The sequence below is a fragment of the Daucus carota genome, chromosome 1, assembly GCF_001625215.2.
Source record: "Daucus carota subsp. sativus chromosome 1, DH1 v3.0, whole genome shotgun sequence".
Taxonomy (NCBI): Eukaryota; Viridiplantae; Streptophyta; class Magnoliopsida; order Apiales; family Apiaceae; genus Daucus; species Daucus carota.
The window spans coordinates 21,907,813-21,926,068 of NC_030381.2; the positions used below are offsets into that span (position 1 = coordinate 21,907,813).

At 32.7% G+C, this 18,256-nt stretch overlaps 1 protein-coding gene and 1 long non-coding RNA gene across 2 annotated transcripts; one reads left to right on the forward strand and one right to left on the reverse strand.

Moving 5' to 3' along the window:
- Nucleotides 1–4,457: 4,457 nt before the first annotated feature.
- On the reverse strand, nt 4,458–6,870 carry LOC108198760 (protein BEARSKIN1). Its single transcript, XM_017366533.2, has 3 exons — nt 6,626–6,870; nt 5,574–5,863; nt 4,458–5,290 (listed from the first exon to the last, which is right to left on the reverse strand). Exons 1-3 carry the CDS (start codon nt 6,786–6,788, stop codon nt 4,670–4,672), a joined length of 1,074 nt encoding a protein of 357 aa, XP_017222022.1. The 5' UTR covers nt 6,789–6,870; the 3' UTR covers nt 4,458–4,669.
- A 5,184-nt stretch (nt 6,871–12,054) lies between these two features.
- LOC135152626 (uncharacterized) lies at nt 12,055–14,755 on the forward strand. Its single transcript, XR_010291988.1, has 2 exons — nt 12,055–12,929; nt 14,420–14,755. It is a non-coding gene; the product is annotated as an uncharacterized LOC135152626 (long non-coding RNA).
- Nucleotides 14,756–18,256: the final 3,501 nt, after the last annotated feature.

An 18,256-nucleotide genomic window follows, 5' to 3' on the forward strand; every position in this document is an offset into this window, starting at 1 on the left:
AATTTACTATTATAACAATAATAAGGAACATGAAGCATTGAAGTCTACATTTTATTTGGAGTCTTGAGTCCAAAATCCTAACCATCCATTATATGTTAATCTAATGGTCAGTTCTTTTCCATTTTTTTGGAATAAAAGTATACAAACATAATGTTAGAAATCAATAAGTTTTGATGATAACATAACACTCTGTAACTTGTTCAGTTAGAATCTTTATCATTTAATCAGTTGTAATTGTTATTTCATTTATCTTGAGATGCATCAACGGATGGATAGAATAGTATGGCTAATTGTAAATATCCAATGCCATGTAATTTTGTAAGTGAAGGATGTTCAACGGATGAATCATAGCATTTCAACTGATGAAGGCTGCACCACTTTCGATTGATGAAGATCAAAGTCTTCACTGCTAAAGCTGGTACAGTGTTCGATCGATAAAGTCTGTAAATCAATCGATGGATGAAGCATCAACGGATGAAGCAAACAGCCGTTGAAAGTGACTGGAGCTTAATTCTGACAGATCACATGGGTTGATTACACTAATTTGGACATGATAGCGTATTTAGGACAATAAAGAAGAAACAAAAACACATCTGTTTTATGCAATGCAACTTGGATTATTTGAAGAAGATCAGTCAAAGATGAAAACAATTCTGGAGACATGCATAAGACAAATGGGGAACAACAAGGTTTAGTTTAGAGTGCAAATTTGTATTCTAGTTAACTTTGTAAACTTGGGATATATAACCAAGTTGGAAACAACAATAGTTCTTGTTCGAAACATTAGCAAGCTTGAGTGAATTGAGAGAACTAGTGTTGAACCAGCAGCTGTGAGAATTGTAATCAATCCATAGATTTCTTCTTGATATAAAATTTATCGGGTGGATCAAACAATCTACCCGTAATTTTTAATTACTGGTGTTATATCTTTTCTGCTACTAGTATTGTGTTTTGTTCTTGAATCTTTTAAGTTTTTAAAAGATTGTATTCAACCCCCCATCTACAATCTTTCTCTAAGTTCTGTGTAAAATAACACATAATATTGATAATATTATTTTCTAATATGTTAAAACTAACGGTGTTAACATCAGTTATGTGCAGTGCATAATTGTCGAAAATCAAATAAATCTTATTATTATCTTCTCTTGGTTGTTCACATTAATCACTACACGCCCTGCAATTTTAATCGCGTATCTGCTCCATCCTACAATCAAAGAATATGCTTTTTTCTCTTTTAATATGATTGCATATTATTGTTTCCGTATCATGTTCTTGATATGAATTGTGATGATAACGCATTTAGAACGTTGATTTTTTGTGGCATATGTAATTCTCAAAGAATTAATGAGGCTATTTATATTTTGTGTAAAAAAAAGAGGTTATTTGTACTTTGTTTGATTTGTGATGTTCTTCGATTTTTTTTATCAATTTTTTTGACAAAAATGCACTTGCTCGTAACAAGATACACCCATACTCCGAGAAGTTTTTTTCATTGAAAAGCTATTATTTAACTGAAAGACATGAAAATGTCTACGAAAGTTTAGACAATAAAACTTAATGTCTGAAAAGAGAACGTCCCAACTTGTAAGACCACACTCCCTGAAACTAATACGATCCATTAATAACAAGAAAAATAATAATAATAAATTTAATTATTAAAATCTGTGTAGTTTGTCAAAGAAGGTAAAGTGGATGAATGATAAATATAAAAATAATTTGTCAAAAAAGAAGATAAATATAAAACAAAACAGAAAAAATATATCCAACCAAAAGGGAGACCCTTTAGCTAGATATAAAACAAGCTAAATCATTATTAAGAATATAATGAATAATATAAGTAATACAAATATAAATTTTAAAATATAAAACTCTAATCTTCAAAATAATATCTAAAATTTTAAATAACAAATTAGATATAATAAACAAGCCGACAAAATGGCACAAAATTGTTGTTTACGATATATATATATATCAAATAAGACACTCAATTATTGTTACCGAAGACCCATTTTAAGTTACAATAGGTCTAATGTAACGCAAAATTACCATTTCATGGGCTAGTGCTATCATTGCTATCAAATGTAATGTTTTGATTATCAAATGTAACACAACTAAAAGCATTACGTTAGGGAGATAGACCAACACCAGATTAACCAAATGTAACACTAATTCACTGTTACCTTAATTTATGAAAAAATGACGTGGCACCCACTTGGTTGGACTGCCACGTCATCATGTGGGACCCCTTGCCACGTCAGCATGTGGGGCCCCTTGCCACGTCAGCGTGTGGGACCTACCTGCCATGTCAGCTTGTGGGGCCCACTGGCCACATGGACCGACTCATCATCATGCAGGGCCCACATGCCACATGAACTGACACATTAGCGTACGCTAACGTAACACTTTTTTTCTTATGACTAATGTAATAGTTTTAAATGTAATGTAACGCTAAGTGTAATTAAACTTGCAACAGTAATAATAATAGCTAATGTAACATTAAATTATCAAAAAATCTGAAATGTATTGTTTGTAAATACATTAATTCCACTCTTCTCCGTCCGCGGGATGACTAATTTCTCCATCTTTGACATCTCGATTCTTGTACCATCTCATATGGTCGGATGTATGTTTTGACATATACAAGCGTTGTAGTCGAGGAATCAAAGGAAAATGTCTCAATATTTTTTTGGTATTTTTTTACCATCTTTCCTCAAAACATCCCGATAACGATCTTTACCACATATATCACACACAACTTTATCCTTGTCATCTCCATAAAATAACATACAATCATTCTCACATAAATCAATCTTTTGATATTCAACCCTCAAACCCTTCATTATCTTCTTCATTTCATAATAAGTTTGGGGCAACGTGTTTTTTTTTGGTAATACATCCGCAAAAAATGTAAGCAAACTATCAAAAGCCTTATTACTACAATGTGAGATATTCTTGAATTCTAACAATTTTGTGGTAAAGCTTAATCTTGTATACTTCGTATTACCGGGATAAATAGGTGCTCCATTTTCAACAATCACCTCATACAATTTTCTTGCACTATCATTTGGAACTTCTTCTACATTCCTAGTTCCCGTATCCACGTTGTTATAAAATTCGGAATTTTCACCGGCAAAATCATGTAGCATCACATTCAAATCTACCGGTTGTTCTACCCTCGTAGGTTCCCGAACACAATAACGATTATGCGATTTTCGACTACGTTTTCTTCCTCTTTCTTCACCATGTGATGTCCAAACGGTATAACCCTCAAGCATCCCCTTAGCAAGTAAATGGAATCTAACATCATCGATACTTAACCAATTCAAATTCCTACAACGTTTACAAGGACACTTCATTGTACCATCTTCTCCCATTCCATTTTCACTTGCAAATTTTAAAAAAGTTTCTACACCATTCCTATATTCCGGAGTTAAGGAAATTTTATCACTTTGCACTTGATTACTAATCCAACTTCAATCCAAGTTTGTCATCTACACACACATTTAACACACATTTAACACACACATTTAACACACACATACATTTAATAACACATACATTCAATACACACATACATTCAATACACAAATGTAATAACACATACATTTAACAAATAATTTCACATGAATTTCATACATTCAATACAAGCATTCAATACACACACACACATTTAATATAACAAACACATTTAACACACCCACCACACACACACATTTAATGCAAAGAAATGAAAATCACTTACTTGAAATGTTTGCAAGCAATAATTCTTCCCCACTTTAGCTCCTTTCTTCTCCTTTGATTTTTATTTCAAGTGAATGGGAGCTCACTACTAACTAAAAAGTGATATAAAAGCTGCAGGTTAAAACCGACCGACCAATCGGTCGATTTTAGTACCAAACAAAAAAAACGACGTCGTTTTAAGGGGCTGACGCACAGATATTTTTATTTAAATTGATTTTTAATTATTTTTCAGCGGAACACAAAACCGACCACAGGGAACGGTCGGTTATAACAGTGCCATGTCATACATATAACCGACCGTTGCCGACGGTCGGTTTTATTTGTTGCCACGTCACCCAGGTCGACGTCGTATTGTGATTTCGATGGGTTAAAACCGACAACGCGACTGTCGGTCGGTTTTATAAGCGGCGGTCGGTTTTGTGCGGTCGGTTTTGACCTGTTTTCCTGTAGTGTTGGAAGCCAAGACATGAAAAATAAATTATTTTTTTTACAAATGCCAATACATGAAATATGAAAATATGATTTAAAATTAATCATAAAACATATTATATATATATATATATATAATAATATTATTTATTGTTTATACTAATGTTTATAATACAAAAAGAATATTGTAGAAACTAAATTAAACACAAGGGTTAATTAAGTGCCGGTATTTCTGTACATGAGCAAAAATGGAAGTATAAAAAAGAACAAATAAAATATGAGTGGAGTATCTATTCCCAGAAATAACATGAGTGTACATTCAAATTCAGACTTCTTAAATTCCGATAAATAATGTTCATAGTACTATAAATTGGTAGTATATAGTTTAAGAGCCACACACATGCTTATTATGTCCAGCAGCTCCAATATCTACTTAATCAGAAATGTTTACACAGAAAATAATCAATGTTGATAATAAAGCAAAATGTACTAAACACAGTCACTTCCCATAGTTCCAGAAATCTCCACGCAGTGAGAGCTGATGAATTTGATCATGATGCATGGAGGAGTTACTTGCATTCGGCATATCCTGACCATCAATCATTCCCCAGCCATTCAGTGCCTGATCATGATCATTTCTCCCATCTCCAACCATGTTCTGCGAAGACGGTTCACACGTGCCAACTTCGAGTCCAGTGTCACACGTTTGGTACCGAAGATTGTCACTCCCACTCTCACATTGGTCTCTAGGATTTGTCATGAGTTGTTTGATCATTAGGGGTGACTCGGATGGGAGTGTGGGGTAGTCGTAGCCAATTGTGCCTTTGTGATGACTAGTAGGGATGAAGTTTTGGGCTTCAAGGTGCTGGTGATGATTGTATTGAGATAATGCCATTGGATTGATGTTGTGGGAGTAGTTGTTGAGGCCGAGATCAAAGGTTTGTTGGGTTTGCTGGTGGAGGAGATATTGGTGATGATTTTCGCGGTGAGATAGCATGTTGTTTGATGAATTGATGTTGTTGAGCTGGTCCGAAACTGAGCTAGCTGCTCCCCCTCCTTCATTCACGATTTTGAACAAGTTTTTCTTCTTGAACACTCTGCAGATCACCCAGCCATCTTCCTGCAATTATAAAAAAGTGGATCAGAAGTGAGAACTAAATTAAGACTTATAAGTGATTAGACTTTTTGGGAAAGAAGTATAAGTCTTGAAATAAAAACTAGCATTCTTAGCTTTTTATAAGTGCTTCTGGCTTTTTAGACAAACTAGTCAAGAAAAGTAGAAGCTGGTTTATAGGGAAGAAGAAGCACTTATACATTATACTTTATTGCCAAACAGGCACTAATATTGGTAAAGCCTAGCTTGTCTGTAGAGCATTTGGTAATTCAATTAGTACGATTCTTACGCCATTGGACATGAGATTTCCATCAGGATCATTTTCACCATCTTCAAGCCTATACTCATGCATGATCCAGTCGGTCTTTTGGCCATGAGGAGCCCTGCCGCGATAAAAGACAAGGGTTTTCCTCATTCCAATCTTCTGGAAGCTGTTCCTGATGCATTTATCTCTTCCTGTTGCCTTCCAAAACCCTGCATTGGTAGCTCTGTTGGTTCTGGAGCCTGTTGGATACTTCCTGTCCTTGTGGCTGAAAAAGTACCACTCATTCTGTGGTGTCGACCCAATCTTACATTTCTCTGCAGTATATACTCAAATATGTTCAATACATTATAGAACTAAAAACTTTAGTATAATTTTAGTATTAATCAAAAAAGAGCTAATCAAAGCTGGAGTCCCGTCCAAGCCTAAAATTTTAGTATAATTTTTTTGATCCGGACTTATAATTAAAAATCAAAAAGTTTTATTAAGTCCTGGACGGCTAAATAACATTAAGAAATTAGTTAAAGTTCATTATAGCTCGGGCTAGTTGGTAACGGGATTCCCACTGATAGGACCCCAGGGGCCAGGCATGCATCTATAATAATAGAGTCTAAACAATCAAACAGCAAGTTCGATAATCACTATTCACTGGATAATTCGAAAAATTAATTTTGAATATACATGCCATGTTAAAATTGCAGTTATATGCATAAACTACTTGCATGCGTTCAATTCTCATACAGAATATCACCTGGTTCACTTAATTCAAATATAAGTGAATCCATCAAGGTAGTTAAGGTTTTCAAATTATTCAACTTTTTTAACAATTAAAGATTTATCGATCTGATATATATCCATTATAGCTAGCGCAAAATTCAAAAACTTGATCCGCATGCAGATGATATAAAATTAACGAATTCAATCTAATACTTTTCATTGATATTAAATTTGTTCAAATTCAGAAGTTTCCTCTACCAGAATGATAATTAAATTTCTATTTCATTGATATTGTTTAAAGTAGCTAGACAACGTAATTAATAAGAAAAAAAAAAGGAGGGAAGGATGTAATGAAAATTGACCTTGCAAGTCCCAAGGCTCAATCTTGTTCAAATCCACCTCTCGAATCACCTCCATCTCAAACTTCTCAAACGAAATCTTCTTCTTCAAGTAGTAATGAAGCAGCTCGTCGTCCGTCGGATGGAACCTGAACCCCGGTGGAACGCCGCCGTTAGCCGAAGCCATCGATGATTAATTCAGAACCTTGCTAGCTCTCTCTTTAAACTTCCAAGTTATGAGCAAGTGCTCTTGAAATGAAATGAAATGAAAGCACTTGAATATATATGAGTATCTCATTGGAAGTTGCATGCATATATTTATATTTATGAGATTTCGATTGTCAACTACGTGTGTAACTGCGTTGACGGCCGGTGACTACGCCGCCGGGGAAGCTCAAAAGCAAAAGCTAACGTAGAAACAACTGCAAGTGAATATGCATGGTCATTTTTCGAGATTAATATATCATAACCTAGCTAGCTAACCCTAGTGGTATATCTCTCCCTAAAATGCGTTTCTACACGCATTATGGAGCGTGCATGGAACCATTAATTATGTCATTTTATTATAATTACAATTAATTTTGTTAAAAAAATGATGAATAAAATTTAGTTGTTTATGGATGGTACTCAAGTCCGAGATTGTGCGCATGGAGTTATGTTGGAGGGTTGTTAAGATGAAGTGAAACAAAGTTACAAAACCCAATGTGAGGTTAAGTGTTGGATCATGTGCTAGCACAAACAACTAGTAAAATTAGGTAATAGCTGCACCTTTTGTTCTCACTGTTGTTGCTCACAAACTACTCCCTCTGTCCCATTTTAACTGATGTTTGACTTTTTAACACGTATATTGAGGCGTAAAAAAACAATAGCTACACTCAATAAAAAAGTTCAATTCTTATATCAAATAAAAGTTTAGATTCCAAACTTTAATTTGATATAAATTTTATAAAGAATAACTATGTTCAGATATGATTTTTTTAACATCTTAAAAGACGTGTAAAAAAGTCAAAAGCAGTTAAAATGGGACGGAGGGAGTACTAACAATACTTGAAGTTCTCATCTTCCTATGCTGTATTATCTACAAGGAACGTGTACCCAAACAAGCATGCATGTGTACAAGTCTAGACTCTAGAAGATGATCTTATAGCTCATTCGGTCATCTTCGGCTGCCTCTCAAAGTGTTGGAATAGTGAGTTATACGAGGTAAAAGTCGAAAATCAGTTCTAGATTTAGTTGTAGGAAATATAGTGCGTGTTTGGAAATAGTTTTTGTTTTATGTAAGAAACAAGAAACACTTGCTTCTAATTTTTTCACTTTTAATTTAAACGAAAAAACACTTATTTTCAGCTTAACCAAACGTGAGAGGATCGTCCGCAATACCCGCAAGTACTAAGATGGAATATTATTTCTATGACATTATTAAATTGACATATTATAGTTTAGTTTCCAGCTAATATTAAAAATAATATATTTTCATTAGTTATAATGTCATATACTTATGAGCGTTTAACTTAGTATTCCCTCCGTCTCAAATTAATGAGTTTTTTGTAAAATAATTTTCTCAAAGTAGTGGATCTTTTTCTCCATTCAATTGTATAAAAATAGGATGGAAGGTGTAGCTATCATAAGAAATTTTATGGAATCCGAAAATTTTGTACTATGAGTTGGGTTGACACCAAGAATGTTAATATTACTCCATCCGTCCCACCCAATTCTTTACATTGGGTTTGGGCACGGAGGTTAAGAAATATGTATAAAGTAGTGGAAAAGAGAAGGAAAAGTGGGTGAAGTGGTGGGACCCATTGATTTTTAATATATAAAAGGGAGTTGGTGGAGTAAAAGTAGTGTGAAAAGGAAGAAAAAGTGAGAAAGTGGTGGGACCTATTAACTATTTTAGGAAAGTTTTGTGATGTAAAGAAATGGATGGGACGGCCAAATAAGGAAACTGTAAAGAATCTGGTGGGACGGAGGGAGTATCTTATAACACGTGCAATGTATAAATATTTTTTGAAAATATAAATTTATTTTAATGTACGGATTATTTGTACAAATATGTATAACATTTTATTTTATCATGATGATTTATTTTATGAATCATCTTACTATATTTTGAACGGTGAGTTATACATTATTGTTAAAGACAATATTTTCATTTCACTGAATATAAAAAGATTCAGAGATGATTTAACAATTATATTTGAATTAGATCATAAAATATGATATAAAAAAGTATAAATTTGATAATAAGAAACATATTCTATTTATGCAACCTCATTTATTTGGTTAGGTCATAAAAGGCGTCAAAATGATCATATTCTAATTTAAAAACCTTTTTGTTGGTTTTTATAAAACTTCCTTCTATTCCGTGTTTTGGCGATAAAAGGAATAGGAAAGATATTATAATTAGTTACAAATAAATTTCTAATTGATTTTTTAAACAAGAAAAATATAAATACCATTTTATATTTAATGTAATACATGTAATCTTTATTATTATATAATCTTAACTATTTATCACGGATATATTTGAAAGTAGTATATCAAACGACCAAATTATCTTCTAACTATTACTCCCTAGTCCCATTTTACATGTCCATTTTGACTTTTGACCATTCAAATTGACTATATTTTGACTGAACTTTACATATATCAGATAATTGAGAAAAATAATAAAAATTATAATATTAGAAAATATATTTAGTCTATTTTAATATGCAATTTTCAGATTTTAGAAATAATTAGTAGATAATTTGTAATGTTGAGTCAAAAATTGGTCAATTTGACTGCTCGAAAAGCAAAATGGACATGTAAAAGAAGACGGGGAGTATATATAAAGAATATATTATGATAAAACATATGTATGTAAATCAAAAAAACACTGAAAATCACTTGCTATCACACGCGTTGAAGTAGCTTGGCATAAGGTTAAGTGCAGCGATTAAGATAATGAAACAAACGATCCCGAGGAATACTAAAGATAATAATCATGCGATATTTGATTGTTATCCAAGCAACAGTTCCGAATAACAGCTAAAACCTTCTTGGAATCCTGAATCTTGATTGGGCGGCCCATTTTTAAACATGTATTATCAACGATAATTAGGATTATTTAGTCCATAAATCAATTGAAAACTAGGCAGAGAGATGCATGCAGTCGCCATAGCTCGGGGAATTCACATGTGGCCCAGTTTTCTCATCACTTAGCTTGCCTCTATTTTACGTTTTCAAGTCTAGTAGTGACCTGTTTTATTAATATTTGCCTGTAAATTAAGTGATCGTTGAATTTCTTGTTTTATTTTTCTATTTCTTCGACAAGGAATGAAAATTCAGTATCATAATACTTGTAAAAAGTAAACATGAATTTATGTCAAGCTCTCCCATTTTTTTATAAAATATATTTTACTTGTTGTTTTGATTTTTTAGACTTTTTCTAATAAACTTGCATATAAGTGTGTATTCTAGAAATAATTGTCGAGATGAGTCAAAGTAAAATTTTAAAATTTGGTTATTCAAACATATAAGATTGTGGAACTCGAAGATTCATTTGCACAAGAAAGAGATGAATTCTGAGATTCGGTTATGAATTATATATCTCATGAGATATAATAAATCATAATACTAGTGAAAATTAAACATAAATCTCTGTCAAACCCGTTTCGGAAATTTTTTATAAATATGTAGATCGGTATATATTCAAATAATAATTTCCGAAGTGATAGAAGATCAAAATTAAAATTTTGGTTATTCCAACAGATAAGGTGAAGGTATCAATTTATGAATAAATACTTTTTTTTTGAGTAAATTTATGAATAAAATACTTGCTATAATTTTGTGGGATTTGGTTATGAATTCTACACAGCGATAAATTAATGAACGGATATTCTTAAAACTCTGATTACAGTGGGTCTGTTTGGAAGTGTCGTTAAAAATTGATGTGTGGTCAGAAAAAGTATCGGTAGAAAAAGTGTTGTGATAGAAATCAGATAACTTTTTGGTAATTTTTTTGATATTTGCTTATTTTGAGTTATAATATAAAAATAATAATTTTCTTGGTAAGGTTTGATTGTGAAATTTGTAACACCTTCCTGCAAAAGTTGAAAACAACTTTTTTCAAAAGTATGGGAGGACCTGCTTTTTCTAAAAGCAGCTTTTCAGCTAAAAGCTGCTGTTCAGAAAAGCTGTTTATAGATATACCAAACAGTTTTTCACCTGCTTTTCAACAAAAAGCTGTTGTTGCTGTTACCTGATGTACTCACCCGTCCCCAATTTGAGTGAGCTGATTTGATTTTTACGGAGATTAAGACAAAAATAGTACGTAGAAAAGAGTAAATTGAGTTGAAAAGTGGGTAAAGTTGTGGGACCTATCAAAATTTAATAATAGATTTCAGATATTGGAGAAATGTAAAGAAAGTAATAGCGTTTTTCCAATAAAAAGGAAATATAAAATAGATATAGTGAATGTAAAAGGAAGTATAAAATAGAGAAGTATTGGGTGTAATATTAAAAAATAGTGTTCAAAAATAACAAATATAATAGATTAAAAATGATTAAGGGTAATATAAAAAGGACATTAGGAGTAAATGTTATCATTGTTCCAACAGAACAAAGTAGATATAGGCTTGACGTGAAACCGAATAGAGTGTATTTGAGATGAGTACGGTAATAAATGATTGGTAACTTGTAAAACAGGCTGCATGACAAATGAACTAGATTAATTTAACGGCAAGTCACTTGATGTTCTTGCAGCTATAAAGAAGTGTCTCCCCAAAAGTACAGGGAACCACACGTGCAGCTTAATGAAATAGTGGACTTCTCCTTCATCAGGGCATTGACTTTTTGCTTCTTCAGTAACTTCAAACTTGCTTCATCTTAATAAATGATCTTTTGACTTTAATTATGTGATTAATTTCACTACAATGTTGATCACTAGTATCACAGTTTTGCCGCTACCATTGTTACAGTGGTTATTTTCTTTTGATGTGCCTCAAAAAATTAATACTTGCGTCACGGAGGTTCGTTTGACGTTTTACACGTATTTTATTTTTTTTGTTCAAAGTCGTTTGAGCTTTTCCTGGAGTATGGCATGAGTTATTTCAGCGCCGTAGCGTTTGGTACTCGAACATTGGCTCGAGGCAAGAACTTATTAAATCCATCGTTTCGGCTCATAATAAATTAAAAGTTGCTCCTACTGCTCAGCCGCCTATCAGTAGAAATGAATCAATTTAGATAGTCCTTTGTGGCTCCGGTGGCGGCTAGATCTACGCGTTATTGCTGCAACTTTAGGTCCTAGAATCTCATCTACATTCCTCCCTAATGGAAAGAGAGTTGGAGAGGTGACAAAACTTTATACTTTTCATTACAAAACCAATAAACCCGAAAAAGATGGATTATTTTGTAAACACATTTTTGGGCCTATCAAAAGTGGAATTTGCGGTTGTGAAAATTATCGAGTACGCCAATTTGGAATATCTCTTTTTTTTTTAAAGGAGACTTACACTACAAGAAAAAGGTCAATAGACATCATAGATTAGACATCAGTCACCCGTGCCACTGATGTTAAAAACATTTTTAACATCACCCCATTTTTAAACCATGTCTATAGTCTTTTAAAACATCACATGATTTTAAACCGATGTCTAAAAAATCATTAAAAATTTTCAACGCGCGGGCCATCCAACATTTTCCCCCCTTAGTCAAAAAACATCCCGCTTATTATCAAAATATTCCCCTCCTTAGATAAAAATTGGATTCCCCCCGTTTTTTGCCCTTTTGAGACATAATTTAAACAAAAATAAAATCTAAAATCAAAACTAATAACTAAATCTAAAATTAAAACTCTCTCAATACTCTCATCTCTCTCGACACACTTATCTCTCTCGACACACTGTCTTTCTCTCGCGACTCAGCTCACCCTTGCTCCACCGGTCACGACCGCTCCTCTCCGCTTATCTCCTGCAAACACTTTGTGACAGCCCTCCACTCACCTTGACTGAAGTCCACTCATCACCTCCACTGCAACCGCACTCACCTCTGCTCTTCACCTCCGGTATTTTCTACTCTCTACTCAACTTGGTAAGTTTGAATTTTCACCTCCGATATTCTCTACTCTCTACTCAACTTGATAAGTTTGAATCGAACTGGGTAAGTCTTCTCCGCTCATCTCTTGGTTAAATCGAAATCCTAACTTTGTAAATTTGGGGTTTTTTCAAATCGAAACCCTAATTTTGTAAATTTGGGGTTTTTTCAAATCAAAACCCTAATTAACTTCTCTGCCTTTGAATTTGCTGCAGGACCTTTCTTGGATACGGTTGTGGAATTAAAACTTCAAGTATGAATTTAAATTTGAATTTGTGTGTTGCAACTTTAACTGGGCTTGTGTGTTGAGTTGAAAATATGTGTATTTTAAGTGAGCTTCTTGATTTTGATGCCTTTTTTGTAGACATAGATTATGTTTTCCCATAGTAATTACTCTAGAAGTTAATACCCCGCGTTATGCCTCTGTATTTCTGCATGTAAAGGATTGCAAAAGAGATACTTAATGCAAATAAATAGTATTACCTGCTTAATATCAACAAGGTTCACGTTAGCTCTTTAATTAATATTGAGGTGGCTTGAGTTATCACCTGTTTTCATAAATCAGTCTAGGACAAACAAATGTATTGCCCATCACAAATTCAACGATAGTAGCAATCCACTTCATACTTGAGACTAACATATAGTGCACTAATTGTTTTTGTAATCTCACACACACAGAGGTAAACATTGGTCACTGGCTATAACATATTTAACCCCACTGACCCAATTATTACATGTAGTATTCTTAAAAAAAGTGATGCCATGAAGTGCCTAAAGAATTTTCAAATCTACAAGCACTATAATTGTGGACATTGATTGTTTCATTTTGGTATTTTGGCATTCTTAATGGTCGTTTCATTTGATGGGTCTTTTTGGCTAGTCTCCGCAGCTTAAGAACAGCCTCGATATCAAAACCCTTATCCTACCCCTTTTCTCTGGATATTGTTCTGTTCCCCTGCCAACACAGAAAGTATGGCCTTCTAGTTAAAGACCTAAAGATGGCTAGTGTATGCACTTATATTAAATATAAGAATAATGGGAAAGTCTTCTCAATTAAATTCAATATAATGCAACTTTAACCCTGTATAACATATTTAACTCTCACTTTGAAGTGTCTAGGCCAAACAGGAGATGTGTTAATGCGGAATTAGTTTATTATGGCGTAGACAGTAAAGAACTGTATCATAGACTTTTTTCCTAACCTCTTGTTAGCACAAAATATCTTAATAACATTAGCAGATGTAGCACATATAGGCTTGAAGTCCAACAAGACATTGCAAAAGCATGAAGAATGGCTACAAATAAATTACAAGAAAAATAACCAATGCAGGGGCTGATGAGCGATCACAATTAACTGTTGGTGTTAAGTATACAAAAATGAGACAATATCAAAATTAACCAGTAATGTGCAAGTGTACCTCCTGTATAACAAATGCACAAATATACAAATGTAGATATGATCATTTAGTTCATAACCATATTTAAAATTTTACTAGCCAGTCATATCTTGGATTTTTGACAAGGCAGTGTTGGAACCAATCTTTTGCCCTATTGCAGCAGAAGAAAATGTGAATATTTTCTTTTTCGTACATTTCTTTTCTGAATAGTGCAGATATAATAATTGATTAACTTGTTTCATCTATTTTATTGGTCAAATAATTTGAATAATTCATGTGTTCCTTTTATGAGCACTTGTTATGTATGAATAGGTAATAGTGGTAATCCTTTAGTATTCACTTTCAGGCACCACAGGACGAAGATGCTACAGATCTCGAACGTGCAACTTTTGCGCTATTCATGCTGCCTGACTGGTACTTCTAATTGCAAGAGCACATATGACCTTTAGGTCTTCTCTGTGTAGTAAATTGCTAATTTAGAAAGTTTCTAGTGGTAGCCTTATGTTTGGTACATAATTAATTAAGGTCATTCAATTTGTAGTACCGGAACACTTCAGTTAAATAATAGTGGTAGGTCGGTAGTTTGTATTTTGGTATATTTTTCCGGATTGATTGAATTGCTAGTGATTTTGTGTTTTCAGATTGAATTGTTAAGGATGAACGTGGTAGTTTTTTTGGTTTATTTTGCGGATCTGATATGTTGGGTGCTGTTGGTTGATGTATAAATTGAATAGTTGGTTGATTGAATTTTTGGCTACATATACTTACGAAGTTTCAGATTTGTTTCAGTAAAATCCAAATATACATCACTTTTATCGAAACTAAACTGATGTCAAAAAGGTTGCATAAATCACTTTTACTAATCCAAAACTGATGTCTAAAATAGAGATATACATCACTTATATTAAACCAAAAGTGATGTTAAAGAACATATAAGACATCGGTTTTAATTTATCAAAGCTGATGACTTCTAGATAAATAGACATCACATGTTTAAACATAAACGATGTCAAAAAATATCATTAACATCACTTTCAAGAGAATACATGATGTATGTGTGGAAAAATTCATGGCACCTTGTATGTGTAATGTCATATAATAAGAGTAATTTGATTATAAACTCATTTATCCCTAACATGTTTTGTAAATAATCATTGCATGGACATCGTCAAAATAGTTATATGTGATGTCCAATAAAACTATAGACATCGGTTTTTGACCGATGTCTATATACAGACATCACCGACAAAGACATCGGTCGACAAAGCACATAGACATCGGTCAAAAACTGATGTCTATTAACCTTTTTCTTGTAGTGTTAGGCAAGTGCTTTTTTAGAAACAGCTTAAAACATGAATACTATGGCTGTAGTTTTTTGAAAAAGCTAAAGCCCTTTATCAGATTTAAACTGATGACTTACGCCTTACCATCGCGTTACTCCACCGCTGAATTAAAAAGGCCATTTTGCTTCAATTCCTGAATTAGTCACTTTATGGATAGAACCTAAAATGGAGGACTACAAATTGTTGAATCAACTGCTCATTGTTCAAACAACTACTCAGAGTTCCTAGAGCCCCTTGTAAGGCTTATTGGAAAACCAGTTGTCGGACTTGATTAATCGCTCTTTGTTCAAAATTAATAGTTTCATTTTTTTGACCTTTGAGGAGCCGTATGAGATGACAGTCGCATGTACGGTTCTGTAATAGCGTTGTGAACAGTAATGTTATCGTCGACTATAGTTATCTAACAGTTCAAGTACAGTTGATATAGTTGAAGCGCAGTCAAAATATGGTTTTTGGGGGTGGAATTCGTGGCGTCAACCTATAGGGTTTGTCATTTTTCTAATTTCGTCCTTAGCCGGGTCTGAAAGATTACCTTTTTTTTTTTGATAATGAGAATGAATCTCAACGAATATGAAGCGGCAATTCACCGTGATAATTCTTTCATTCAAGAAAGTTTATCATCTAACCATCAGACATGCAAGATGACCGGAGAAATTTAGATAATAAAACTTTAATGTCCGAAAAGAAAAACCGATCTTCTTCCAAGCATCCTGAAAATATAAACAAAGGAAACAAGGTGAATATAAGTCCATATATAACTGATTATATATATTATTAAAAATAAAGGATAATATGTCCAATAATTAATAATTATTAACATCATGTGTGTATCATTCAAGTAGTGAAAAGGAAATTAAATAAAGTCGCAACCAAAGGTGGATCTTTGGTGAGACACTAAAGAATAAGAAAATATACCGAAGATATAACATAACAATTATTAATAAGCCAACAAAGTAGCACATAATTGTAGCCAACAAAGTGGCACGTAATTGCCTTTTACAGGCCAAAAATATGCCATCAATCATGGTCACCCATAAATGGTACATAATTAGCCATCAATAGAGGCACAATTAACACACTAACTGATTTAAATGTGAAGAAAGACATTTTCAAAAAAATTCAAATAATTTCCATATATACAAAAGAATCAACTTTAATGAGATAAAGGAAATTCCAATTAAGAAAATTAAAATTTTTATATGCAGTCCTTAGAGTCTAAGAATAACGTCGATTAATAAATTTAATATAACAATTATTAAAAATGTTATTATAACAAATACTAAAGAGGTTAATATCAAAAGTTAAAAAATGAAGAAGAGTCAATCACTATTAAAGGAAATATTACATGATGCAATTACCCTTTATCAATAGAATAATTAAAAATAAATGCACACAATTAAAACTGAAAATTAAATACAATTTTACAAAACTGAAACCATAAACTATGTCAAAACTTTAGTCAAAAAATATTACAACCGGAAGCCACCACCGCGAACCACCGTTAAACCACCACCGTCTACCCGACATTTAAAATCTCGTAAAAAAACAACATGTTAACACTAAATTAAAAACCTATATTTGGTCGTGGTTGCATATAGTTCAATCTTACGCAATTAAATATCAAAATATAAAGGATATATTTTATGAATAATAATAGTAAGATTTGATGCATCTATCTAAATTATCAACAGATCACGTAAACAAGTAAGATTCTAAATTAGAAAAAGTACACCTTAATTTTGTGGAGTATATTCACACAAAATGAGTCGTTTTCAAATATGATCACTCATTCAAATATGTCCTTGCAGATGTCGGTGAGAAGATCGATATCCGGATATTTGATTCGGTTGAAAACACAAATCCAGATGGATGAGAATTGAAAGTGTGAATAAGAGAGTAAAAGAGATCAAATCATGTTATACTAAAAAAAATTTATATAAACATACAAAGAAATCATGTAAGTGAAGGCTTGAGTATAGACCTGACCTTTAACTTTGAGATTAAAGATTACCTTTTGATTAACCAGAAGCTTGTTTTGACTAAATAGCTAAAATCATTATTATTATGAAAAATATTCTAAACTATAATGTTAATCATATATTTTTATTTAATTTTTATTATGCGATCAAACAACTTAGAAATAAGTATCAAAATGTCAAATGATCTATATTTTCAAAACTCGAATAGCTTCTTAATTCTCATCTTTACTCGTTCGGGTCAATTTCAAATTTTATTCGATTCAACTTTGTTGCACTTGCCATCGAATAACTCAATTCTCATCTATACTCTTAATCAATTTCAAATTTCATTCGGTTCAACATAATTCAATTGTCATCGTTTTATATTATTCTGGTTCATACCATAAACAGTCTTTCCTAATTCACGTATTTTTGTTGAAAATTTTTATTTCCTCTTGTGCACTTACAAAAAATTACTTATGACTTGAAATCACCTAAATAGATAATTCAGATATTCTTGATATTGCCCTCGGCCGCAAGGTGATCCAGCGGATCAGAAGAACACAATCTCTCATACATAGTACATACAGAGTAGAGAGGACTGAGGAGTCCTTGCTCTTTGGTAGAGATATTTTTTAGTATGTACAAGTATATCGACCGGCTTTATGTTTCATACTTCGAATGTCCATTTTTCATGCAAAGTTTAATAGTTTCGTTTCAGCAAAGCTTGTCTTTCAGCCTATATGAAAAGATTTACCCGCGCCAGGCACAGACTTTTTGACCTGCACCAAGTTTTTTAAAATGATACATAGTGAACAGTTAATGATTCAAAGTACTGGCACAACAGTATAAACTTCATATTAACACAAGCTTGGGAAAACT

Excerpts from the sequence above, each read along its gene's own strand:
- LOC108198760 (XM_017366533.2), bottom strand. The coding sequence starts at position 6,788 with ATGGCTTCGGCTAACGGCGGCGTTCCACCGGGGTTCAGGTTCCATCCG. Across the intron at positions 5,864-6,625 it reads TGAGCCTTGGGACTTGCAAG|AGAAATGTAAGATTGGGTCG; the intron begins GTCAATTTTCAT and ends TATATACTGCAG. Across the intron at positions 5,291-5,573 it reads GAAATCTCATGTCCAATGGC|GAAGATGGCTGGGTGATCTG; the intron begins GTAAGAATCGTA and ends TTATAATTGCAG.